Source organism: Rhipicephalus microplus, chromosome X (genome assembly GCF_043290135.1).
Source record: "Rhipicephalus microplus isolate Deutch F79 chromosome X, USDA_Rmic, whole genome shotgun sequence".
NCBI classification, from domain to species: domain Eukaryota; kingdom Metazoa; phylum Arthropoda; class Arachnida; order Ixodida; family Ixodidae; genus Rhipicephalus; species Rhipicephalus microplus.
The window spans coordinates 378,275,472-378,301,606 of record NC_134710.1 but is presented as its reverse complement, the minus strand read 5'-3'; the positions used below and the strand labels follow the sequence as shown (position 1 = coordinate 378,301,606).

At 45.6% G+C, this 26,135-nt stretch overlaps 1 protein-coding gene across 1 annotated transcript in view; it reads left to right on the top strand.

The window, feature by feature from the left end:
• The first annotated feature begins 4,993 nt into the window (after positions 1 to 4,993).
• The window catches only part of LOC119161045 (peroxiredoxin-6), a 57,208-nt gene continuing 36,066 nt past the window's right edge, over positions 4,994 to 26,135 (top strand). Inside the window, exon 1 of the mRNA XM_037413368.2 lies at positions 4,994 to 5,161. Coding sequence (XP_037269265.1) covers positions 5,070 to 5,161 — 92 coding nt within the window. The 5' untranslated portion in view covers positions 4,994 to 5,069. The remainder of the gene's footprint in view (positions 5,162 to 26,135) is intronic.

Sequence of the window (26,135 nt, the reverse complement as noted above, 5' to 3'; positions counted from 1 at the left end):
CCTAAGTAGACATAGTCTTTTACAACTTGAAATGCACTATTACCTATCTCGAAGCGCTGCTCTTTTCTGAGGTTATTGTACATTACTTTCGTTTTCTGCAGATTAATTTTAAGACCCACCTTTCCACTCTCCTTGTCTAACTCCGTAATGATGAGTTGCAATTCGTCCCCTGAGTTACTCAGCAATGTGGTGTCATCGGTGAAGCGCAGGTTACTAATGTACTCTCCATTAACTCTTATCCCTAACTGTTCCCATTCTAGGCTTCTGAAAATCTCCTGTAAGCATGCGGTAAATAGCATTGGGTAGATTGTGTCCCCCTGCCTTACACCCTTCTTGATTGGTATTCTGTTGCTTTCTTTATGAAGCACTGTGGTAGAAGTTGATCCCCTGCAGATTTCTTCCAGGATGTCTATATATACTTCATCGACGCCCTGATTCCGCAGTGTCTGCATGACGGCTGATATTTCTACTGAATCAAACGCCTTCTCGTAATCTATGAAGGCTATGCATAGTGCATGGTTGGTTATACTCTGAGTATTTCTCTACTACCTAATTGATAGTATGAATGTGGTCGATTGTTGAGTAGCCTGTTCGAAATCCTGCTTGTTCCTTCGGTTGATTAAATTCCAAAGTTTTCTTTACTCTGTTAGCAATTACCTTTGTAAATAAAGGTAAATAAAAGGTAATAAAAGGTTTGATGACAAGGATGACTAAATATGTCTAGGCATTTGCGTAAGGAGGGCCTTCAAACGCTTCCCTCGTGCAATTGACATGTCAAGACTGGATACGTGATTCTACACGTCTACCGTGAAATATATCATGTGTTAAGGATACTCCGCGCATTGCATGACATCCCTACAGGGCTATATTCTAAAGAAGCAGCCCATCATGACCTAGCTTAGTGGCAGAACACCTGCTTGCCATCTAAGAGGCTCGTGTTCCATTCACACTGGAAAATAAGTTCTTCACTACTCATTTATTGGCATCTTTTACGCATTTTCGCTCCCGACTACACGCATTTTTTGACAACCAACGACAACGACGCCGACACTGGAATTTTTGTAAAACGAGATATATAAGCACTATTGCGTGAAAGCAGCCCCCTGATCGGCGTGTCGCAAGCGGATTGTTCTCTCCTCCTCGTATTCGTGCACATGGTCTACCTCGTCGTGACAGAACCCCAGTTGGCTCGGTATTGGCGCATGAACAATCACTTCGTCAAGGACGTGTGAACAGTACCTTACGTACGTCAAGCGGCTCCTGTGAGACACTACAAAACCTACGTTTAGAGTGTCCTGAATTTGTTATCCACCGAATATTGTTCATCATAAAGTAGGGGCCTATATGTATTGCGTTCACGACCTTTCATGATTGCCTCTTTCCGGTAGGATGCCTGCTGCTTGGTATAACGAAGCATACAGGTCCCCATTAACATTATCAAACAAAACCGGCGTGGACCCATGTTTTTAGACACTTTTTATGTGACTGTTTATTTTTGTTTACGGCAGTGTTCTTTGATTTTTTTCTTTCTTCTTTCTTTGCTACTATCTTCCTTTCGCCAGTCTTTTATTTTCCGAAGTGGAAAGATCTAGGCGCTGTGCTCCCTTTTCCTTCTTATCTTTTTTTTATCCTACCATTTTCTGCTCGCCCTCTCCCGCGAATGTTTTGGTTAAGGTGGCGACACTGAAAGAGTTATCGCGCACTCCTCTCCCATTCCCTTACCTTCTCTCTCCAACAATCCTGTCTTCTTTGTCTTTTCTCTTTTTTTAAAAATGAATAAAAAATCACTGACTGCTAGGGAGCAGTTGTCAGCCTGTTTCCCTCCATATTTTCCCTGTGTCTTCATTTTTCCTTTGCATCCAAATCAATCATCAATCATCCAATGCACCAATCAATCAATCAATCAATGATTTATTTAACGTGCTCTGGAACAACCATGAGGTGTGAGTGCAGGTGCATGCAAAAATAAAAGAATACAAATAAACAATAAAAACAATCAATAACAATAAAACAATACAAATAATACAATACAGGCACTTAGGAAAATCAAATAAACAGTGAAAATACCCATACTAAAAAAATTAGCGCAGAATGGCATGAATAATAACACAAGGCGAGAATCATAGAAATGAAGTGAAAAATAAAGTGGAATATACACATCTATGCCGAAACCTTCCTGAAAGATGGAAAGGGAAGAGTCTGTACATAGTGAAAAACTATGTTAAAGCAGTGCAGAGCTGAGATAAGAACAATAGCAGAGGACTTGTGAAAAACACCAAGATCATGAAAGTTAACATTGTATAGACTTTGTACTCTGTGAACAGTATAGAGTGTTGCAAGAAGTTGGCAGCTACATGAAATGGTCTATTCTTTCGGGTTAACTTACGGGGAATCTGAAAATTTACACAACTGATAAGTAAAGGGCAGGATAGCATACCGCGAACTAGTTTGTACAAAAATAATAGGCCAGCGCGATTTCGTCGGCAGTGAAGCGATGGCAATGTTAATTATCCTGCAGTTAGAACGAGATCCAGAGTTACTTCTAGCGAAACAATGATTGTGAATGTTTATGATTTTTTTCTGGACTCGTACAATGGCATCACTACCACATTTAGCAATCCTATTCCAGATCACAGATGCATATCCGAGTTGAGGAAGACATATGGCAGTGTACAGTTTGTGGATGTTAGGTGAACTGAGTTTTCGAGAGATTCTACAAACACAGTCGAGAGAACAAATTCCACGCATGGCAGCACGTTCAGTATGAGCAGAAATGTTTAGCATGCTATCATAAAGAACGCCAAGATCACTGAATTCATCTACCTTAAATAACGACGTGGTATTGACAGAGGACGGAAATGACGCGATGGGTGTCTTGCGACATATAGTCATGAATTTTGTCTTTGAGGTATTAAGAGAAGAGTTATTGTATTAACGCCATTCGGGGGTATTCAGAGAATAACGAATTAGAAAAGGAATATTGTAAAAACATCGTTAACGGAAAATAAAAATAATGGTGGGCCTAATGCCGACCCTTGACGGACTCCACTACATATAGTCACTTTGTACAAAAAAGACGTTTGACATTTGCGGTCACATAACATGATCTATTAGCAGATAGGTGTGCAGAAGATTCACAGCAGACTTGTCAACATCTAAGTTTGTAAGTTTAACCAAAAACGGTCTGTGGCTGATTACGTCAAAAGTGCCCAAGAGCCAATAAGCTTACTGGTGCATTGTAACGGAACGTTCACTGCGCAGAAGCAACACGGGAACGGAAAAAAGACCGGGGAAGTGATCTTTTCATCTTCTTTTATTTTGTTCCGGTATTAGTTTTGCATTGTTCGCATTTAGTCTGATTTGCTATCCTTTAATTCGCTCTCATTTTTTCGTAAGCAAAAGCTAGCACATGCAATGATGACAAGCTGTACGCCTCCGTGATGACCTGGTATGTACTTACTGCAGGTAAACTGACGGTAGTTTCGTAACAAGTGTGCATAGAATTAAAGCAAGAACTCCTTAGTCTTCTTCGTCTTGCGCCGTGCTCACCAGGTCTGTCGTTGGTCATTTCGACCCTCTGCGCTCTCCTCGACTTTGTTTCATCCCTCCGCTACAAATAAGGGACAATGTTGGAAATGGCTGCTATTTCCATGACACCATTTCTTGTCAGATAGCCGATGGTCTGAGTGCTCCTTCCTTTGAAGCCAATTTTACCACTTCAAACGCACCCACAAGTTCTGTGCAAGGACCACCACAAACTTTCCGCACCAGAATTATATATCATCTATAGTGTGGTAGGGGAATAATTCTGTTGTTTGTCTGAATAGTTGTACCTTGCGTTCGTTTCGTGAGTGATGGTTTCTGAAGTGCGTAAACTTCGCTGGTTCTACGCGAAAATACAGTGATTTGGACATCTGATTGTCACTGTGCCGAAAAAAAAGGGGCTGCACTTCGCCTCGTCCAAACGAACGAAACAAAGTAGCAAGCAAACAAAAAGGATAAGGCTTGAGGCCATTGCCACTCGGGATATATGTTTAATTCTGAATGAGTGGAGGGATACTTTAATAGGACACTTAGGTTCACTAACCCTTTCTCAACATAAAATCTTGAGTCCTAGGAAATATCTGTTGAGTTGCATCTGCTGTTTTCTTGAGCTTTATTTTTTTATTTTTTGGTAGATCTGTATCTGTTGCTTCTTTTTTAACTTGGGTCATGATTTCTTTTCCAAGGCTTCCTAATCGTTTCCAACGCAATTATCCGCTAGTGACGAGATGTCAACGTATACAGATAATGAAAGAGAGATCAAAATAAGGTCGAAGTGGCAACGCAAATTAAAACGCAGAGGACGTGGCAAGGAGTGAAATAACAAGCCTCACAGCTTATTAGCACAAAACAATAACTAAGGGAGCCCTCACCACCAGGCGGACGTAACTACAGCTGTAGGCATGACGATTCGCCAGCCAATTGATGGACCTTTCAACACTTCAGACAATCAGTACGGTGCCTATTTAGCTCACGTGGGCCACCATGTTTCATAGAAATTTGTACGCGACCAGAATCAAACAACACTAGCAAGACAATCTGGTTGCAGCCAGCGCGCGGAACAAGGCCCACTAAGAGCGGAGGGCGGAATACGCGGCCACCCTGAACTTCAATGCAATAGCTTGCAGATCGGGCTCCACACGCTCGGCAGTGAGCCAATTCAAACCACGCGCTCTGCTTACAATGGAGCGAGGCGCCATTAAAATTTACAATACGCGATGCGGCATGCTTGTGAGAAATGTAAGTGGCACCCTAAGGCTGTCACACTATCCGAAGCCACCCCCTTTCATCTCTCTTTAATTTCACCCCCTCCTTGAAATTCCTTCGGAAAGGGCGCCTGTACCACGTTGGCCTTTCCTAGACTCGCAAGCGTGCTGCGAGTGGAGAGAAAGAGTGCGCACCGCGACTGCGCGTGCGCAGGAAAGGGCTTGAAAGAAAAGGGCGTCTGCGTTGGCGCCCTAAGCCAGTTGGGAAACTGCTCGGCAACGACGCGCAGTCCGTGTGTGCTTCAAGCAACGCTGGTGAAGATGCCACCGCTCAACTTGGGAGACCCATTTCCCAACTTCACATGCGAGACAACCATCGGCACCATCGACTTCCACGAGTGGCTGGGCGATTCGTAAGTGAACTGCCGCATTTGCGAGTGAAACCCGGCAACGATTTCCGCGCCGCGCCGGCGGCGTGCGAAGCCGGCTGTGTGCCGACGCAGCCGGCGTGGCTCGGAAAAAGCGATGGAAGCCGGAGGGGCGGGCGCTCGCGCGATTATCGTGTCAAACTGCCGGCAGTGGCATATTTTCTGTAGGGATCTATCGCATGGGTGTGTGTGCTTGAAATATGGTCGCGTTGCATGAATAGCAGACTCCCATCACGCACGAGCTGCGTTAAAGGAGCGGCGCACCCTGCACGTGTTTAGTAAGCGAGAATATGGTGTCGGGGTCGCCGTATTTACGCTTCTATAATCGCTACTCGGCGAACGATAGGTATATTTAGACATGTTGTACTTTTTCGAAAACAGACTGCTTAGCTTGAGTTGCATATGGAGCTGCAGTCTGCATGATCTTCGTACCGAAGGAAGAGAAGAAAGTTTACGGACGGTTGGGGTGTAATTGAGTTTAATTTGCCTTGTTTAAATGCCATACTGAAGGCGTCCTTTTTTTTTTTTTTGGTGATACCAGAAAAAAATGGATTATTCGGTACGATGCATAGTAAACGTGATAGTATTTCAGGTATGTTGTTTTAAAGTGGTTCTGTGTCTATTGCAGCTGTCATGTTTGCTAACCGCGTTTTTTTCATGGCCAGCGGAATGTCCATAGCTGCCCCCTGACAAACGACCCTCGGCTGCGTGAAAAGTAGCTGAACTTTCTCTTTTAGCAGCAGAGCTGTTTAATCGGCGAGCAGAAAATGTGTTGGTTAATTTATTACCTTCATACTAGACTGGAGATGCTGATGATGTCCTAAGTGAATGGCTCACACCCACTCAGAGGGAGTGGCCGAAAAACGACGTTCCCTCTTCTTCGTATTCTTATTCTCCCCCCTCCCTCTTTATAACACGCACGCCGTTTTCTCAGGCGTCGGGTGAAAGCATTCTCGGTAAAAGAATCTTTTCGATCCCATGATCCGATAACGGGCATCGTGGCCACTTGGTTATCCAGGGACACTGGCATAGCATAATGTAGCGTTTAATAGAAAATATAGTGGGAAAAGGAAGTCGGGATCCGAGATCTGAGGAGGAGGTCTCTATCGAACCATCTCGCATGACATATTCAATCATCTCGTATGATCATCTCGCATGCGTCAACACATATGCTTCATGTGTGTTCATGCAATAATATTTGGTACGAGGCACGTGCTTTATGTGGTAGTTTTCATTAGGAAAAGGGGGAGGGTAGATAGTAAAGCAATATGAAGGAAAAAAAAGAAATAGAATAAAAAAGAAATACATCGAAAGAGAGAAAAGGAAGTGAGTGATAGTGAAATGAAATAAATATACGTATAAAAATAGAGAAATGGAAACGTACAAACGGGTGATCTAAAAATACAAAGAGATAAAGACAAACTAGTGTCGCCTGACTCTGCACTTCCATCAGGCTTGGAACCACTTGTGCCAAGCTCACTTCATTTTTTTTTTACTCCCTCAGAAGCTTTCGAGCCTGCATCCGGCACTCAGTGACTGCATTGCTGCCTAATCAAGGCGAGCTAAAAAAAAAAAAAACATGCAGTGATCATAAACAAGTGTCCGAAGAAGGGTTGTCGAAAGTGTTCGTTATCCCGATGGTCGCTTCGCAGCTAGTTGTACTGATTTTCTTTTGTTACGCAGAGAGGCTGTGTAAACGTAAAAAGAATACAGCTGGGTGAATAGCGAGCTGCATGCATTGCAATAAGCAGGTAGTAAAAATGTGCCCTGGAAAGCGCGTCAATGTCCGTCACAAAACAACCGACGCATACTGTCGTGCCGACGGCACGCATTCGTACAGACTGTTTGTGTATAAGCGTTATCTTTATTTATTTTGTTTTCTTAGATTGCCCAGTTGCCTTTTATTCGTAGGTCGAGAACAAGCGTTAGCTGAAATTTCCTCTTGTGAGCAACGCCAGCATTCGACGCTTTCGTGAGCACGGTCCCACGCTTTCAACCGCTTTCACGACGGATTAACGCGCTAACTCACTCGGTCGAAAAATTTCTCTCGAGTGCTTGAAGCACTGGGTAATCGCGCTTTATGGAATTAAGCATTGAAGTACTAAAAAACTGGCTGCGTCTGTAATGCATGGGCGGGCCTTTTAGCTAAAGCTGGAGCGTTCATCCAACGCTACAGTGAACGCTTAATGCAGAGCGTCAGACTGAGCCGACTCCATTACGATATACACAGCACACAAAGAAAAGAAAAGGGAACAAGCAACAAATACAAGCGCTAGTATTTGGTCTTTGCGGCGTCCTCTTATTATTATTTTGTTAGTGCTCTCTAAAACAAGTGAATCTCATCATCTGTGAGACAACTTGTGAATATGCTAGCTGCTCAACCATTTGAAAATTATTCAACCGCAAACACACCCACACATTCGGCGCACATATGCGCTTTTCACGTTGTCATCAAAGGCGGAGAGTGCTAGAGGCAAGAGGAGGGGCCGAGAGACTCGGGCCCCCTCCAGGCTGCTTCATGTGAAGTCCCTAGAACTCGCTAAAGTAGCGCCATTAGTGACAGTGTGCAGGCTCATTTCCCCTGTGCTTGGTAGTGCAAGCGCCATCTTGTCTGCCCTCTCTCGTGCGTTTTCTTCTGCTTGTGCCATGGCCGCAGAAACACGCGCACGCTCCACAGTGACGCCGGCGTACCCCTCTTCCGTGCGCCGGGATAGTGTATGCCTGTGGATGTCCTCCGAGATGCTCGCCCACCATCTCGGAAGCCATGGCCTGCGTCCGCAGTTTTCTGGAGGACATATAGAGACGCTGCTGTTGCTGATGAGAGGAGACGAGAGGGCGCGGTTGGAGCTACTTTAGTTTTTCATAGGTATTTTAGCTTCATGGAAAGCGAAGCATCCTCTACCCCTCCCCCCCCCCCCCCTACCGCTCTACCGGGCGCTGTGCCGGGATATTATTTAAGAGCTTGGCTTAGGCTCTCATTAATCACCGACGGACTGTTCGCAATCTGTCTTCCAGTTACTTCACATGAGGATCTGAGTACCAGCTCCTTTTTCTTTTACGATTTTAAGATTCGGATCTTGAACCAGGGAAAAGGAGGGAGTCTCGGGTCATGGTCGCATTAAAAACTAAGTCGCTGGGCGACAAAATTGCGGCAATCGCACGGCTCTTGTGCAGAATAAGTATATAGTATAGGCATAAGGAAAATGAGTTTTCTTTATGTAATAGTCAATGTTTTATTCTGTTATTTTTGATAAGTCGTGTTTATTCTTTATCCTCCCGCTCTCGATTTACGTATATATATATATATATATATATATATATAAATTGAGTTCTAACAGCCAATAATGCCAAGGAAAGGGCACGGGACGTTAATTGTTCTGTAAATTTGAAGAAAAACAAAGTAGGTGAAAATATCACTTGCCGTGGGCAGGAACAAAACTTGTGACCTTCGAATAACGCATTCCCTGCTCTATAGCAGTGAGCTACCATGGTGGCTATCCTCCCACGCACTTTTTTGGGTATATGAGCCTATTTGGCGTCACGTAGCATGTGAACTTAATACGAGCTGGCAGCTGACCAATCGTCTCTCGTATACAACCTATAGGCACCAAGTCTGCCGGTACGATACCCTCGTTAATGAATAAGGGAGAGAAGCCATGTGTTAGACAACACCATGTTATCTCGCGGGACCGAGTTCGCGGTCACATTTCAGTGAATGCAATCTGCTACAAGATCGTGTGCACAGATTTAAAAGCTTGTTAACCCCGCGTCGTCGAAGTACCGGCCTTCAACTATAACGTCTATTTATATCGCGTTTTTCGGACGCAAGACCACCAACACTTACTATAACCATAACCGCCTTCTGTGCAGTCAGAAAAGGCTCTAAGTAGTGGAAAAAAAAGTAAAAAAAAGAAAACACGGGGACGACAGGTTAGCCTACGCTGCAAGCTTAGTTACCTAACACTCAACATTGCCAAATTCTTCTATTCGACTGTGAAATCAATAAAATGTATGCCAACCCCTTCAACATCTGCCTTCAGCCGACCGTTTCGACGCGGGAAAATATTTCCTCAGCTTTCGCCTATATAGTCGTGCAAGGCTGGCGCAGAGCAACGCTAGTTGGCACTGCCTTGCGTAGGTTTCACTATAGGCACACGTTCACTCACACGCCCATGCACAATATGTTCAAGCGATCACATTGCGATTCACGAGTATTGGCTTGGTATCGACCAGGTTTCACTGAGAATCGCATCGCAATCGCAGCACCGAGCACCTTGTTTCTATACATAAACCATTGGCCTAATTTACACATTCGAGGCTTGATCTAGATTAGGTTGCTTCTTATGTTAACCTAAGCTTAATGAGCTAATTAACCGATTGAGCTCTATACTTAATCACTAAGCTCTGCACATCACCTTGACCAGCATGGCATACATGAATCTCAGTTCGGCTTGAATAGGGTTTATTACAGTGTGAGTGCATTAGCTTAGTTATGCGTTGCTAATTCGGTTTTACAATGCCAAACATGGCTTTATAAGGCTTGCCGATGGTTGAATTTGTTTAGCTAGGCACAGCAGTTCTTAATTGTGCTTGACGCCGCCCCCGCGCCAGCAAATCACCTCTTCTCTACGTCGCGAACCGGGCAAACAGTGGGCATATCACCGATGTTGTAGAGAAGAAGAAAGAAAAGAATAAACTGGCATATCCCAGGTACAGTGGTAATTGATGAAATGTGAGGCACCAATGAGGAAGGTGTATATGTCACTCCAAAATCAGCAAAACGTTACGAGACGGACGTAAATTATGCCGTACACAACTTCGATGTCATGATTATCATGCTTGCGCCTGGCATTAGGGAGCTTGACAATAGCGCACCGCGAGTCATTGTGATGCGGTCGCTGCCACTGCGCATGCGTCCTAAGTGAGCCGCCGTTCGCGTTTGCGGCCCGCCCGCAGAAAATCGTAAATAGCGTGTGGAGATCGCGGCCCGTGAGGCCCGCGAAGTGCTGGCGTCGAGACTATGTGTAGTTTCCGTGAATTTACCCGCAGGTCGCGGGTTCAAATCCCGGCTGCGGCGGCTGCATTTCCGATGGAGGCGGAAATGTCGAGGCCCGTGTGCTCAGATTTGGGTGCACGTTAAAGAACCCCAGGTGGTCAAAATTTCCGGAGCCCTCCACTACGGCGTCTCTCATAATCATATGGTGGTTTTGGGACGTTAAACCCCACAAATCAATCAAATCAGTTTCCGTGAATTTGAGTTTGCGGGGCAGCTGAAGTCTCTAAATTCTTCCCTAGGAGGGGCAAACGTTACTATAAAGGTCATATTGTGCCCGCTATGCCCGCAGCGCCTGCAAACGTTATTCTAAAACTCGCTATTTGTGTTCGTAGTTCATTAACATCACGTAATACCAAATTTAGTATATGCACAGCTACCGAAGCGACCGCGAGCACGCTATGAGCGTAGCATGTAATGTTTTACATGACACGCATATCAAGATAATCACGTTTGGACGTGTCATTTATTTTCGTCGTCTATTCATGTCACGTGATACAAATTTGGTATATGTGGAGCTAGCGCAACGGCCGCGAGCGTAAGATTTGCGGGTTATGTTATGTCCTTACATGGCACGCATGTCATGATTACCATGTTTGCACCAGTCCTATGCCTTCGTCATCCGTCACGTAGCACAAAATGTGGTACACTCTAAAGAAATATCGCGTAAAAAGGGTGTCCTTTTGTCCCACAACAATAATCATCAGACTTGCGTGCGCTTCCTTTCTTGAAAACTCGGCGCTGGCCACTTTTCTATCGGGAATGCAATGTAACCCTGATAATGGGCATGTCGATCGTGACCGGAATGTACCGGGCGCGGGACGATAGCGCAAGGATGGAACGCAATATAGATGACGATTATTGTTGTGGGACAAAAAGACACCCTTTTTACTCGCTCTTTTTTTAGAGTGTATATGTGAAGCTAGCGAAACGGCCGCGTGTGCATCACGAGCGTGGCATGTAGTCATGTTCTTACATGACACGCATCTCACGATTTAATTTTCAAGTTTGCACCAGTCATATACCTCCATCATTCATTCACGTCCCGGAATACCAAATTTGGTATATGTGAAGCTAGCGAAACGACTGCGAGCACACCATGAGAGTGGCGTGTAGTCATGACTTACATGACATGCATGTCATGATTTTCACGTTATGGTTTGCCACTTATTTTCGCCATGCAGTCATGTCTTACCATACCAGATTCGCAATGTCTTGTGAACGAAACCACCGCAAGAGCAGCAAGAACATGAAATGTAAATCATGACATATATGCCATGATTTCCATGTTGTGACTATATAGTCGCTTATGTTCGTAATGCACTCATGTTACCATACCAATTTTGGCTTAGATACCGTTACCGAAACTGCTAGGATATCTAAAAGTCGTAGGTGGCGTATGCGGCTAGAAACGTAACCAAATGTATTAAATGCTTAGCTTTTGATGTTTTTTTTATATACTTTCTGGTGCAATAGGGCAGCGTTTTTTTTTTTTTTAATGTGTAGAACGATTCGTGGCCGTAGGAACGTGGAACGACTAGCCTCTATCACGTTGCAACTCGCTGGTCATATCTCTGTAGCCGTTGACGATAAACGGCGGCCTTGAACTTTTCTCTTTTGTTTGATTTTTTTTTCTTGCCGCGACGCATTTCTTGACATCGCGCGAGATTCAAAAAGATAAAAGCTATGCTGGACGTGGTGGAAGACAGGCGAACTAAGCACCAATAACCGTGAAAGCTGGCCTGGATCTGAGCTAGTGCATCCTTGTCGACTTGAGTGCACATTGAAAGCGTGGTATTCTTACCAAAATGCACGTGTCAAGTAGACACACTGAGAGCTTCGACGAAGGTTTCTCTTTTCGGGATTTCCGACCAAAGTGTGCGTATGGTCTAAAGCGGCACTTGTGGCTGGAGGGAGGCCCCGGGTGACCCTCTTCTGAATGAGCTCGTTTCCTGCTGCGAAAATTGGTGTCTCCAAAACGCCGGGAGGCCGTGGAATAGGGACGATACCCCCCGCTGCTGCTGCTCGTCCCAGCACCTCTTGGTTTTCTCCAAGGCCGCCTCGTTTTCTCGAGAACTGGGTGGAGGGCTCGTGGCATTCTGCAAACCGAAGCCATTTTTCACGCCCGAATGGCCCGCTGGCATCGCACCGCTTGATTCGCTGTCGCGGTGGCTTAGAACAACCACCGCCTTTGGTGCGTATTGGAGCGGTGCTTCAGGCGCCCTCTTCAGGCTACGTTAAAGAAATTGTGCGTTGGTCTGGGCCGAGGAAAAAAAAAAACTTTAAATAAGCAACCACGATTATTCGTCGCCGACCTTCGTATTCATGTGGCGAACTCTCCTGTGCGCTTTTCACTCGAGGCTGCGTAAAGTGAACAAAACTGGATTGGCATCGCATGAGTAGCAATGGACTACACTAAAGCACCAGCAAGCGTCCGATAACTGTACCTCTTCCCTTCAATGAGGTAGAAATGCTGAAAAACCGTGTGATTAGATTTAGGTGCATGTTAACAAACCCGAAGAGATAAAATTTAATTCAGAGCTGCCCAGCGTGCCCCATAATCTCATCGTAGAGTTTGCCCGTATGTACATACAACTCCAAAACTAAAGATACCTTTGCTAAAAGGTGCTATGGGCGCGGCGCGCGGGATATCGAAGGCATTACTGCATTCAAGGCGTACATTTTCGCGGTAAAGAAATTGTTCTCCCGTAAATTGAAACAATTGTTCGCATCGCGTCATCAGGCTGCTATTTCGGGTGTCTATAGCTCTCTCTGTCTCCACTTTCATGCTCTTATGCAAAGGTGGTCATAATGATAGTCGTGGCTGGTTGCAGCGAGTCTGCTGTACGCGTAAGCTGCGCATAAATGGAAGTTTCCAATTTTAAATTTTGTGATTGCTGTTTAGTGCCCTTCACTGACCCGCAGGTCGCGGGATCGATTCCCGGCTGCGGCGGCTGCATTTCCGATGGAGGCGGAAATGTTGTAGGCCCGTGTGCTCAGATTTGGGCGCACGTTAAAGAACCCCAGGTTGTCGAAATTTCCGGAGCCCTCCACTACGGCGTCTCTCATAATCATATGGTGGTTTTGGGACGTTAAACACCACAAATCAATCAATAGTGCCCTTCACGATCTGTGCATGAATCCATGGTTTTAAATGCTCTCAGGAACATCTGCCTTTGCTTCGGCTCTCAAAGTATGTGCCTGTGCATGCGCGCTCACCGCACAGGCGCGTTTACGCTTCTGTCGGGATTCTCGTGTCAAAGCTTATGCGTGACTGTGACTGAACATGATTTTTTACGTAGGGTCCACCTTGGGAAGCTTGTTTATATGCTTCATTAATTGATAGCACAGTTCGCTTCAGTAAATTGGACGTCATGACCGGCATTTTCAAGCCGTATTTCACTCAAGCTGGGTTCACTGAATCAAAATACTTCGTGTCGCTTCGGTCTCGAAGGTGGTTTGTATGGCGTGTTTGCTGAAAGCTGGCGTCTCGCAACAGTTCGTGGAATTCGAAAGTGTACAGTTATGTTCTGTCGTGTTGGAGAACATAAGTGGCGTGTGACAGCTTCAGGCAGCTGTCACTACACAGACATGCGGTGTGTTTTCCTGCAATTGATGTGCTATACCTTCACATCTCATCCTCTTCAGACAGCGACTTGCCTGCGTGCAGGAAGGAGGAAATTTCTCACGTGACTCGCCAGGTTCATCACAGCGTCTGTTTCGCGTGAACAGTACCCCTCTTGTGTGATCGAGCCGTTTTTAGGCAACGCGACAATTTAATCCTGCTCTCTTCTCATTGCCTCCGTAAATGAGGATGTAGATTGAAACTATTGCGTCTATTTCTCGTCATATATATGTTCCATCTCATTGGTCTTTCGCTGTCAATGGCGTACCGACCCCGGCCAGCCATAAGTGACTTATAGTGCCTCATTTCACTGCCTCAGGCGCGAGAAATTCGCTAACGAAGCATAATGATTTGCACAAGAAGCACACTGTAAGAAAGTATTCCTGAAAGGTCGTCTGCAGAAAACATTGTCCCTATTGCGGATGCATAGATTCAGGCCCCAATGTTCTTAGCAATCACCCACCATTGTGAATTCACCAATAATTGTGAGATAAATATAATGCATCGTTTAAAATATTTACATGGAAAGGTATTTTGTTTGTGTTTAGTCTTTTTGGTTCTAATAGTGATTTGACTGAAAAAGTTGTAGTCGAACAGGTCCTTTTAGAGTAATAATCGATGGTCATTTTCCTCTAGCATTACTTGCACTGTTTATTGTCTTTCATGCGAAAGTGATAAGGTGCTATCGTAAAATGTCAGTCGCTACCGCAATAAAAGAGCTTCGGTTTACTCGGAATCTTCTTTTATTCTCGGACCCTGCCCCCATTCCTTGGTGCTACCTGCATTATCTCTGTTACCTCAACAGCGCTTTATAAGCTATACATCGAAGGTATTCGTTTACAAGTGGCTCGAGTTGAGCCTCGCTGATGTTGAGCCACAAAGCCGTCTTGTTTGGCGGCACTCAGTGACCCCACGGAGTGCCTTCTCGCGCTGTCTTGTTGAAAAAAAAAAAAAAAAAGCGGGCTTTCATGGGCAGTTCTGCGATCCCTTATCACCTTTTACATCCGCTTTGAGATATCTATCTCTTCGCAGCACTTCTTCGAGTGCTGGCGGGCTGCAGCAAATGGGCCCCTTCGTCCCGGGCATTTTAGATCTTTGACAAAAGGTCCGAAGGCTCTGGCGCCCGGAAGTTTCGCTCGAATCGTTCAGGCTACTTGTTAACATTATAGACGGTTATTGTTACCGCCAGAACGCCTGTCAGTTGAGAGGGAGAGCAAGAGTTTTATTTTTTTCGGAGGGCACAGGGGGGGGGGGGGGGGAGGTTCTTGTCAGTTTCGGACATTTAGTTCTCACCGGAAAATATGCAAGCTGTTGCGTTTGTTATAGATTAGTATTGTCATGGTGTCAAAACAAGAAAGTAATCGGGAGTAAGGAGTGACACCTATTTAACGTGCAGTTATGTAATTATATATTTTTCAGTTTTGCTGTTTTTATTCGACGATGTGTCCTTCCAAAAAAACAAATGAATTATCATGCGTACACTGTTAGCAGACTGCGCCATAATGTTTACTATACAGAGTGCCCCAGCTATCTTTAGCCAGAATTTAAAAATATGCCGACATACGCAATCGCGACACGACCAAATGCATGTTACTGACCGTTTTCTGGAGTGAATCAGACTATTTTTGTGTTCTGATCAATTGTTTAATTAGACGCTTTTAACTAACCAACTTCTGTAGGAACAAAGATGGGTCGAAAATTTCAATGAGAAATGTCGACAATGAGAAATGGTGGCTTTCAGATGATCATGGTTCGCTAACGGTCACAAAAGCGATAACCGCTGTGACTGCTTACCACTGTCGTATTCCGATGCGAAGGTGGCGTATCGTTCGTACGCGGAACGTTGGAGGGCCCGATGTAGATCGGTTTGCAAAACGTCCAATTAGACAGTTTCGAACTTTATATCTGTTAATTATTAGTGTTTTTCTACTAACCACAAATGCCCGCAAAATACAAAAAAATACCACGTGAAAAACCCATTAGCGTGCCTCCACGCGCTGTGATTCTGGTGCCCTCTAACGTTCCGCGTACGAATGATATGTTTCCATCGCACCGGTTGATGACAGTGGTAAGCAGTCACAGCGGTTATCGCTTTTGGGACCGATAGCGAGCCGTGTTCATCTGAAGGCCACCACCATCGTTGCGGCCCCTTCGAATAAAAAAGACCAATTTAGGAAAGGCAAACTGTAGCCTTGACAACAGTACGCAAGATAAGGAGCGGTAGCGCATGGAACTACCGAAGGCACCCAATAAATGGCGCTGCGTAAACTGGAAGCGGAAAACAAAAAAAAATGTTTTTCTTTTATTTTTTTAAAAAAGAAGGCCGCCATTTTCTGTACCGGATGTATGCGCATACGAGGGTGACTCGGTTGGTTCTTCATTCTATGGTTATCCATTTTGAACAGAAGTGGACGAAGAAACCGTAACTCGTGAAGAGATATGGGTTTCTCGTTATCTCTCGCCCGCTTGTTTAAAGCGTGTCGATACGCGCAGCAGCCCGCCAAAGTGCCCTTCGTAATGCAATACCTGTGCTTACTAAAGTTGCATGAACTGATAGGCATGTATTGGCAGCTGGCCTCAGTTAAAACAATTCACGAGTGAGTACGGAGAACAATATTTATTAACAGCAAACCAGCAATCATGTTTGAATGCAAAAAAAGCTAATCTATCGTGGTTACAGCATTATCGAGAGTTCACCAACGGCACAACTTCGTCTTCAAAAGGCAGAACGAACATAATTGTGTCTCCTTGTACAAAGTATCATTACAAAACAGTCGTAAAAAGTCGATATAAGGTGCTTAAGTGAAAGCTTCGAATGTTATCTCTTGCTTTCGCCGAACCCGGCTTACTGCATTACGACGCCCCGCCGCGGTGGTCTAGTGGCTAAGGTACTCGGCTGCTGACCCGCAGGTCGTGGGATCGAATGCCGGCTGCGGCGGCTGCATTTCCGATGGAGGCGGAAATGTTGTAGGCCCGTGTGCTCAGATTTGGGTGCACGTTAAAGAACCCCAGGTGGTCAAAATTTCTGGAGTCCTCCACTACAGCGTCTCTCATAATCATATGGTGGTTTTTGGGACGTTTAACCCCACATATCAATCAAATCAATCAATCAATATTGCATTACGACATAGTGCAGTGAAGCTGAGTGCACGATGGGGGGTTTTTCGCAAGGAAATCGTGTTGCAGCGAGAGTCTAGAGAAACGCAAGCATTCGAAGACGTGTAGGATCAGTGCGAATGTACGTAATGCACAAATAGACAATACTCGCAGCGGCAAGACGACCTCAGAGTGAAATCACTGAAAAAAATAACATGCGAGCATTGGTAAAAAAATCTACTTTTCATCGCCGTGGAACTTGCATAAATTGATACCTTCGCCGGTATGACACTTCCTCCAGCACCACATAGCAGTACAGGGACTTCAATGACTTACAGAAGTGAGTAAGAAAATGCTACGAATAAAATGTAACGCCGAGGACCACCCGATGAAAACTAACGGCCGGCGCATATGTGTGTCAGCTGCCTCCGCCAAACAGTGGCGCTGCATGTTTTCCCGCTTCGCCACCGATAAAAGAATCCATAGTAGAAGTCGCATGGCACAGCATTCGGTAAACAAATTCGGTGCTTGTAAGTACTACGCACAACGTGGAATTCAATACGCTTTATTGTGTCGAAAAGCGCACTTTTTTTTTCGGAAATGATGAATCTCTTCGCTTCCAATTTTTAGCCACTATGATGCCTCTAGCGGATTTTTTGGCGTCCCCGAGGGCAGATTTGAACGGAGCTGCTATTCTCCTTTAGCAGTCGATTTTTTCGCCCCCCTTCGGCGATGGTTGAAATGTGAGACTTTCCGAGGCCTGGCGGCCTTGTCGAGACAGCAGAATTGAAAAAATGATAATGTTGTTCGTACGGGGAACGTTAGAGATCACCAGAATGATCGCGCGCACTGGTGCGCGAGGTGGCTTGTCACGAGGTATTTTTTTTTTTTTCACTTCGCGGGCATTTGCAGTTGGTAGGAAACACTAAAAGTCAACAAAATGTAAAACTTAAAACTGTCAAAATCCGACGTTGTGAAGACAGATGAACAACTCTCTCATTGGAATGTCTGGCCCGTCTTCCTTGCTTAAAACGTTGGTTAATAAAAGTGGCCTTCATAGGCAATTAATCATAGCACAAAGGATAGTCCGACTCATTCAAGCCAACGTCAGCAACCTGCATTTGATCGCTTGTCATTGCGTGTGTCGCCATATTTTAAAAGTGTGGCTAAATATAGCTGGGGCACCCTGTATATACCTGGTGGGGCTCGAGTTGCATTGAAAGTGCAGCGGATCCCAAGTGTACGCACACTGAACCTTGAAGGAAGGAAATATACCTGGTGGGGCTCGAGTTGCATTGAAAGTGCAGCGGATCCCAAGTGTACGCACACTGAACCTTGAAGGAAGGAAGGCTAATTGTTCGACATTTGAACACTCAACTTTGTGTAGCCGAACAGCGGAACATCATGCGACAACTGAAGTGGGAACTCTGGTGCATTTTCGACTATATATAGATAATGCCATTTTCAAGTAGTATTAACAGCGCTGTCGCAGCAAAGGTGGTTCATTTTACCGAGAGACTCGTCAATTTTTTAAACAAGCAATATATGTGTCGAAACCTAAACCGAAACTGGGAGCTGCTCCGTGTGGGTATACGATGACGTCACGAAACGACGACTGCACGCCACTACGGTAGTCAGGGTGTAAACGCAGCTTCTTCTATCGCGCGAAAGACGAGCAGGCGATATAATCCCACGCGGAGTCAAGCTCTGCCAGGTCATCTGAACTCACCAGTGACGAGTTGCAGCGGTGTATGCAGCTGCAGTGTGAACGTGGAAGCATCGCTTTTTCGTTTCGGCCTGTCGGTGCTTGAAGCAGCTGACTTGCCCCGCATCGATCTCCGCAATGCTCAATATTACTTTAAGACTCGATGTCAACGACCACTAACACGCCATGCAGTTGACAAAACCGAACTGTTCTCGCGTCTTCGACGCCTCGTAGATGAAAGCGTGCGCTGCATTCGTCTCCTGGGTTAGGCGGGGTAGAAAGACTGTCCACATCCACAGAGTGACCCGAGTTTACAAATGTGTTTTCGGAATTGGATGCTAATTTTAAAATTTGTTTTCAAAAAATGACTTTGTATATTTCGGCATTTGCTATCAGGATGCCAAAAAGAACATATGCTTACTGCTTTATCAAAATTGGTGAATGTAACACAAAAATCGGCGGAGTTCCCCTTTAAACACATTTGGGAAGACACTATTCAGTTTGCATGTCCGACGTTCAGAATGGTTCCCACTTTGTTTCCGTTTTTGCTGATAAGTGATAGCGTAGCGAAATAAAGCACAATATGCACGAGCACTAATCGTACCTATTAAAAATACTTTCTACTGTTCTAACTTGAGCTTCGTTGCCTCCATAGATGCAGAGTAATAAATGCTACCTCGGGTTTTTAGGTGCAAAAACCATGATGCGATTCTGAGGTGTGCCGTAGTGGATGGCTCCCGGAAATTCGGACTATTTGGTGCTTTTTAACGTGCACTTTACAGAGGCCACTAGCATCTCGCCATATAGGCAGGCACCCGCCGCGGTCAAGATTGAACCCGCGATCTTCGGGTCATGACTCGAGTGCCGTAACCGTTACACCACCACGGTTGCCTCAATTAATAAATGAGACAACGGTAGGGATATAACTGCAAAGTAAGCCTACTGTTTTTTTACACTGCACTTCATTGATACGTGGGGTTTAACGTCCCAAAACCACCATGTGATTATAGGAGACGCTTTACACTGCATTTCAGAGAAAGGAAAGAGTGAAGGCACTGAAAGAGCGGAGTAATAAAGCAGGCATGCAAAAATACAGTAGAGGGTGTGAGGAAAGCGATATCTGTAGTCTTGCGTACTTTCACGTCTAAACAGTCAAATAGTGCAGAGATTATTGCAGCCAGGTCGTCCGTCTGGATGGCAGGCAATTTTCGAAGCACACAATCTTGGATTGCCAACGTAATCGGGGTTCGTACCAGATGTCAATTGTGTCAAGTAGTTATGCGGAATAATCGATAGCACTACCGATGCTGTCGATCGTTGAGTCCCTGTCGATGGTACGAACTATCGAATGCAATATCGATGGTAATACTGATAGTATAACCTCGGCTGTAATTTCAATAGCATTGTCATTAGTACAAAACCAACTGCGCAAACTCATCGCCCCCCCCCCCCCCGTAAACTTTGTTGTTGGGATAACCATGGCAGGATTGTCAAGGCAGCGCTATCGCTCGTGATATTCTTTGCTACAACATGAAGCCCACAGGGCGAGCATTATTTCTTTGTATACTTCTTAAGTAGATTCGGATCTACTAGATCCTTTCACGTGTGGATAGGCAAAACAAGACAAAGCCAGCAAATCAAAGTAAATATTGCGAACGGAAAAGGTATCTGTCTAAGAATTTGAAGCAAAGTCATCCGCATGGGGCGCACAAAAGTGAGCAAGAAAAGCAACAACGGTGGCTCATATCACGTAGCTTTGTGAGTCTTCGTTCATTTAGGCGAGGGCGCTGCCTTTTGGACGCAGAAACGAAATTTAAAGTGACCTCGCTCGCAAGCATGTGCTTGTAAGGAAGGTGGGGACGTCTATGTGCCCCCAGCCTACCTCCATATACTCGGTGCTGAACCACTTCAGCTTGCGCAAGGAAATTCTGAAGACATTGGGGTACTACTTCGAAGCACAAAGCTAGTTGGCCCTGCAGCTGAACCAACTAGACAGCATGTGGTTCATAACGAAGTAGCGGCAGCAAAACGAATTCTGCGGTTCCTTGAGAGGCAACAACTGGAGCTCCAAGCTACCACTTCAAACGCAGAGCTAATGATTCGCCAGTATTTTGAGTTACCTACAGAGGAATGGATGATCAATCCAGTAGAATTCTGGCACTCTGCATTGCGGAACGACGCCGCTCTCTCAAATGGCTAGGAAGTACTTGTGCATCTCGGCAACTTCAGTACCTGCAGAATGAGTGTTCTCCGCTGCTCGACCGATTATTTCAGAAAGGAGCAGGCTAAAGGGAGAGCCGGTAGACATACTTGTGTTCCCTCACTGAGATGCTTGATTTACAAATGATAATTAAACTGAACGGTTCAGCGGCATCGTCAAGGAAGCAGTGTATCTCACGGAAATGCAAGCTCGAATTTATGTTGCGTATTGTGGTTTAAAATGAGAAACAAAAATCACGAACGTACGTTTGGTAGCTTTGATAGATTTGGTTTGAGCATTCAGTTTGTGGGCCCGTGTGCTCAGATTAGGGTGCACGTTAAAGAACCCGAGGCGGTCGAAATTTCCGAAGCCCTCCACTACGGCTTCTCTCTTAATCATAAGGTGGTTTTGGGACGTTAAACCCCACATATCGAGTCATTTTTAGTGGACTTATTGCGATAAAGTCATTTCATTCACAAAACAACTGCTCCTAAATGAAAGGAGCTGAGTACTGCGAATAGTGGGCTGTTGTGACTCTTATGCGCAGAACTATTGGTAAATGGATTATCGATAGTGCATTTAGGGACAGTTCTGAATCACAACTCTCAAGGCGCCACCGAAGTTACTACCTGCTTAAACTGCGGTAAGGCTCACTGTCATGCTTGTTGACTGTAGCTAATAAAAGCGGACAACTCTCGCACTGCAGCGACCACCTGATTGGAGTCTGTTTACTAAACCTATAAGACAGTCTGCCGTGTCGTTCTTCCTGTATATGGTGCCATATATGTACAAGCAGAGCAGGGCAATTTGCGCCATTGTGCGTAAAAGTTCTTTACCTGCTCCATTAAGCTCTGAGCCATCGATGTTGCGCCAAACTCTATCAGCGTAGCACTGCGTCGTAGCACCCGGATTAAGCCGCAAGGTGCGATAGCCATTAGGCCACGTGGCTGAATCTCTGTGCTTTCGGTTTCATCGAAAATGTTATATATAGTTTCGGTTTCGCCAAAGCTGTGATGGCTCGAGTAACAGCTGTGAAATTTGATTAAGGGCGTTGTCGCGATCGCTGGCGCGTGTGGTATTCTGGCTGGCATCGGCGCTAATGGCTCATCAACCCTTGTACGCACTACGCTCTCTACGCTGCGGAAAAGGGCATCTCTCCATGGCGTGGATGTAATCTCTTGCATCAGAGTTTTCTAGAGCTACGCAAGAGTTGGCTGCCATCCTTAATTTGTATAACATTAGTTCGTTCGTATAGCGCTCATGGGTTCGCCATTGCGACAGAACCGAGATTTTTTTAATTGATGGCAGTATCCAGAAACAAAATGATGGTAACAGTTCCCAAAAAAAGCAGAATGTTGTCCAGTTTACAGAAGAGCCTAGAAAAGACAAGTGTGCATGAATGTTCATCGAGCCAGCGTGCGCATTCGCGTTCATTTTGCCGCTGTGCTCCGTTATACGGCTCTTAGGGCCTCGGTGGTAACGCGCGTTCACGTTAAACAAATGGGCTGCTATACATAGCTAAGAAAGTCACCGGTGCTCCGCAAGAGATAAGCACTGAATGCAATAACAATTAACAAGTCGTATTGGCATACAAAGCGACTGGCAGCTAACTCTCTTAGATTGATGTCACGTGACTCTATCGTCGCGCCAGGGCGAGGAACACTTCTGGCAGTCGCTTCGCGATGAGAGCGCAGTACGACGACGTGTATACGAACCGGATGCTGATGGCTGACGAGCTCGCGCGCGCCCAAGTGACCGCGCCCTTGGAAGCAAATTATTGAGCGCTTCTCGAGCGACCCTTCCTTCCCTCCCCCTCACGTCTTTTCATGCTCGTTCGGAACGGTTGGGGTGCGTCCTCTTTTTTTTTATCGTGCACTCCACAGCACATTTCCTTAGCTTTCCGTCTTTTTAAAGACGATATTCCTTCTTGGGGACCATCGACGCGAAAATTTCTGTCTGTACATTTCTCTGTTCATCCACCCTAAACGGTACGCTAAGCCGCGCCAAAGTGACCAAACTATACTCCAAACGGCCGACCCTATCTGCAGCGCCCACCAATATTGCTGAAGGTTCAGCGTTCATACTTGTGCGATTGTCAATTTAAAAGCATTTATTGCGCATATCTGAGGCACCATAACAACACGTCAGTATTATGTATATTTTTTACTATAAACGGCATACATATGCAATTTTCAGGATCGAAGCCTTTATAACACTGCGCTGGCTATGCAATGCTTCCACGAAACGGCAAGTGTTTCCAACGCTTTGCTAAGACGACACGGCGGTTCGCGTTCTACACCTTATCACCTCAGAGACAGGCGCGCACGGCACGCGCCCCGTTTTTAACTGCCAGATAGCTCTCATGTCTCACGTGTGACGTGACTTGATGGGTTCGTTCGCCTCCGCTGCACGCTCGATGCACTCTAGCGCAGTGCCTCCAGAATAACATTCACCGATTTTCTTGCGCAGAACATCAAATAAACGTTTTGTTCACTCTCTCCAGACGCAAGACTATAGTCTTTCGACGACATTTGCGGTGTAACATGCAGATACGGGGCTAATTTTTTATTAATTTTTCGCTAAAGAATCACCCCCCCCCCCCCCCCATCTCGAAGGCAGGTCCTTCGAGAGAGTGGATGGTATAGCATGCGCCCTCAGATCTAAGATGGGCCGATTCGTTTGTTCTACTTTAGCCATGTTCGTCGCCCCACTCGTGTGTTTTTTTCCTGCGGGTAAAACATACGATGCGCAGGGGTATGTTAACAGTTTGGACTTTGCGTGGGACATGACGGCAATGGCGATGGCAGAAACCCGTCGTGAGTTTCCATATGATTCCTGTCGCAATAAGGCTATTGCACAGTTTCAGGTTAGCGTTTGAAAAATGCAGCACTGGAGAAACGTTGGTTCACAAGTGCTGTGAAACGGGGCTACATCTCCCTTGAACGTTCTCTGTGACTGCTCCAAACTTGCCCGAAAAGGATTTCTCGGATGCTCCGAGCCGGCCGCAGGTGATGGTGATGCCTTTGCCTGCTCCAGGAACTGCTACCCAACGTGCCCTGCTCCAATCCTGTGGTTAGATGAATCCCATGGGTTTTAATTCTGCCGCATTCTGTAATGGCTTCTTTCATAGTGACTGCAAGAGCGCGTATTTATTTATTTTATTGTACCTCAAATGCCCCAGTGGGGTGTTACATGAGGGGTAGGCTGTGGTACAAATTTCTTTCGATGTGGGTTTTGAACAGAACTGGGCTTGTGTGGTGCACGACGTCGGGTGGAAGATCATTCCGATCCTTTGCTGTTTGAACAAAGAATAAACATGTATTCATAAACATATGCGCACTGTTCCAACCCGTTAGCCTTTACTATATGTACCGAATACTCGATTTGCCGACTTATTTTCATGCATCTCGCACTATAGGTGTGTCACTACAAAAACAAGGGTGGCGTGCTGTGCATCTTATCTCCCGACTCTGTGGCCGTTTATCGCGTCTTGGATCTAGAAGTGGACGGCGAGTTGCAGCTGGAGTGAGAAACTTGACACCTTATGTGCGTTCAGATACCCCAATCAGTAAAGCTAATGTTTCGTTTACCTTTTTGCGACTTAGTTTTCGATTGCTTCATGACAAAGCGGAACTTTTACATTGTGCGATAGTCGTTCGCTTGTTTGCTAGCGTTCGCGTGTTGCCTGGTTTGCGTATACATAGGAAGGTCTCGTATTTTCTCGCCATGCTTTTGTGTGACATTCCCTCTATAATTTGGCGCAGCGTCTCCTGGGCCGATTCGTTTGGTCTCTGCTTCAGCCGCTTGCCCCGCCGCGGTGGTCTAGTGGCTAAGGTACTCGGCTGCTGACCCGCAGGTCACGGGTTCGATTCCCGGCTGCGGCGGCTGCATTTCCGATGGAGGCGGAAATGTTGTAGGCCCGTGTACTCAGATTTGGGTGCACGTTAAAGAACCCCAGGTGGTCAAAATTTCCGGAGCCCTCCACTACGGCGTCTCTCATAATCAAATGGTGGTTTTGGGACGTTAAACCCCACAAATCAATCAATCAGCCGCTTTCGTCGCCTTGCTCGCGCGCTTTTACCCGCGGGTAGAACATACGTTGGGATGGGAGGAGGGGGGTATGTTAAGAATTTCTGTGCCCCTGCGCAGAGCCAGACAGATGCATGACACACGCCTGGCAAAGCGCATGAATTGCGCGTCATCCCCGAAAATTCGCTAGAAACGTATATCTGTATGTTTTATTGTAATTAATTGGGAAGAGCGCGCCGCTCTGTATTATGTACTCGGCCAGACGAAACTTCGATTGCTTTATCTATACGTATAGCGTGTACCACTGCGGCCACCGGCTTTGAAGTCGAAGGAAGTCAAATGCTTTTAACGACAGAGGACTTCCCAAGGAGAGGAAAATCGGGTAACCTTTCTGAAGTGATATTAGAATTTAAACTGTGCGTGTGTGGCTTTTAAGACTCAAGCTCCATAGCCATGAACATTTAACAGAATTGACTTACGCTGGTTCATTTGTTTGCTAACATTTTTGCACAATCTGGCGTTGCCGTTAGGGAACTACTTTTTCCAAAGCCGATTTGTTATATATCAGTAATTAGCCACACCATATTACGTTGTAAACGCTGCCAAAACATCGCTTTGCAAATAAAAAAAAACATTTGGTTAAGCATATCAATCTTACTACTTCATAATATCACACGTCGAAATTCGTGATAATTATTTTTAAAAATCGGCTAGAGAGACAGCTCATATTAGTTGAAAATGTCAAAAGATCATATATTGCAACACATTATTTAGAAAGTTCTCGCGTGCCCCGCCTCGGTGGTCTAGTGGCTAAGGTACTCGGCTGCTGACCCGCAGGTCGCGGGCTCAAATCCCGGCTGTGGCGGCTGCATTTTCGATTGAGGCGAAAAGGCTGTAGGCTCATGATTGTTCAGCAAACTGGGATTGCGCGAGGAACACAGACACGAAGCAAAGAGTCTGTGTTCCTCCCGTGTTTCCAGTTCGCTGAACAATCTTGGATTACCAACTAGCCCACCTTTCCATCCTATTGCTGTAGGCTCGTGTGCTTAAGATTTGGGTGCACGTTACAGAACCCCATGTGGTCAAAATTTTTGGAGCCCTCCACTACGGCATTTTTCATAATCATATGGTGGTTTCGGAACGTTAAACCCCACGTATCAATCAGAAAGTTCTCGCCAGGTGCGTAGAATAACAAGAGACGTTGCAGGGTTGGATCTTTACCAACACAATTCATCTTGAATCGTCCATTAC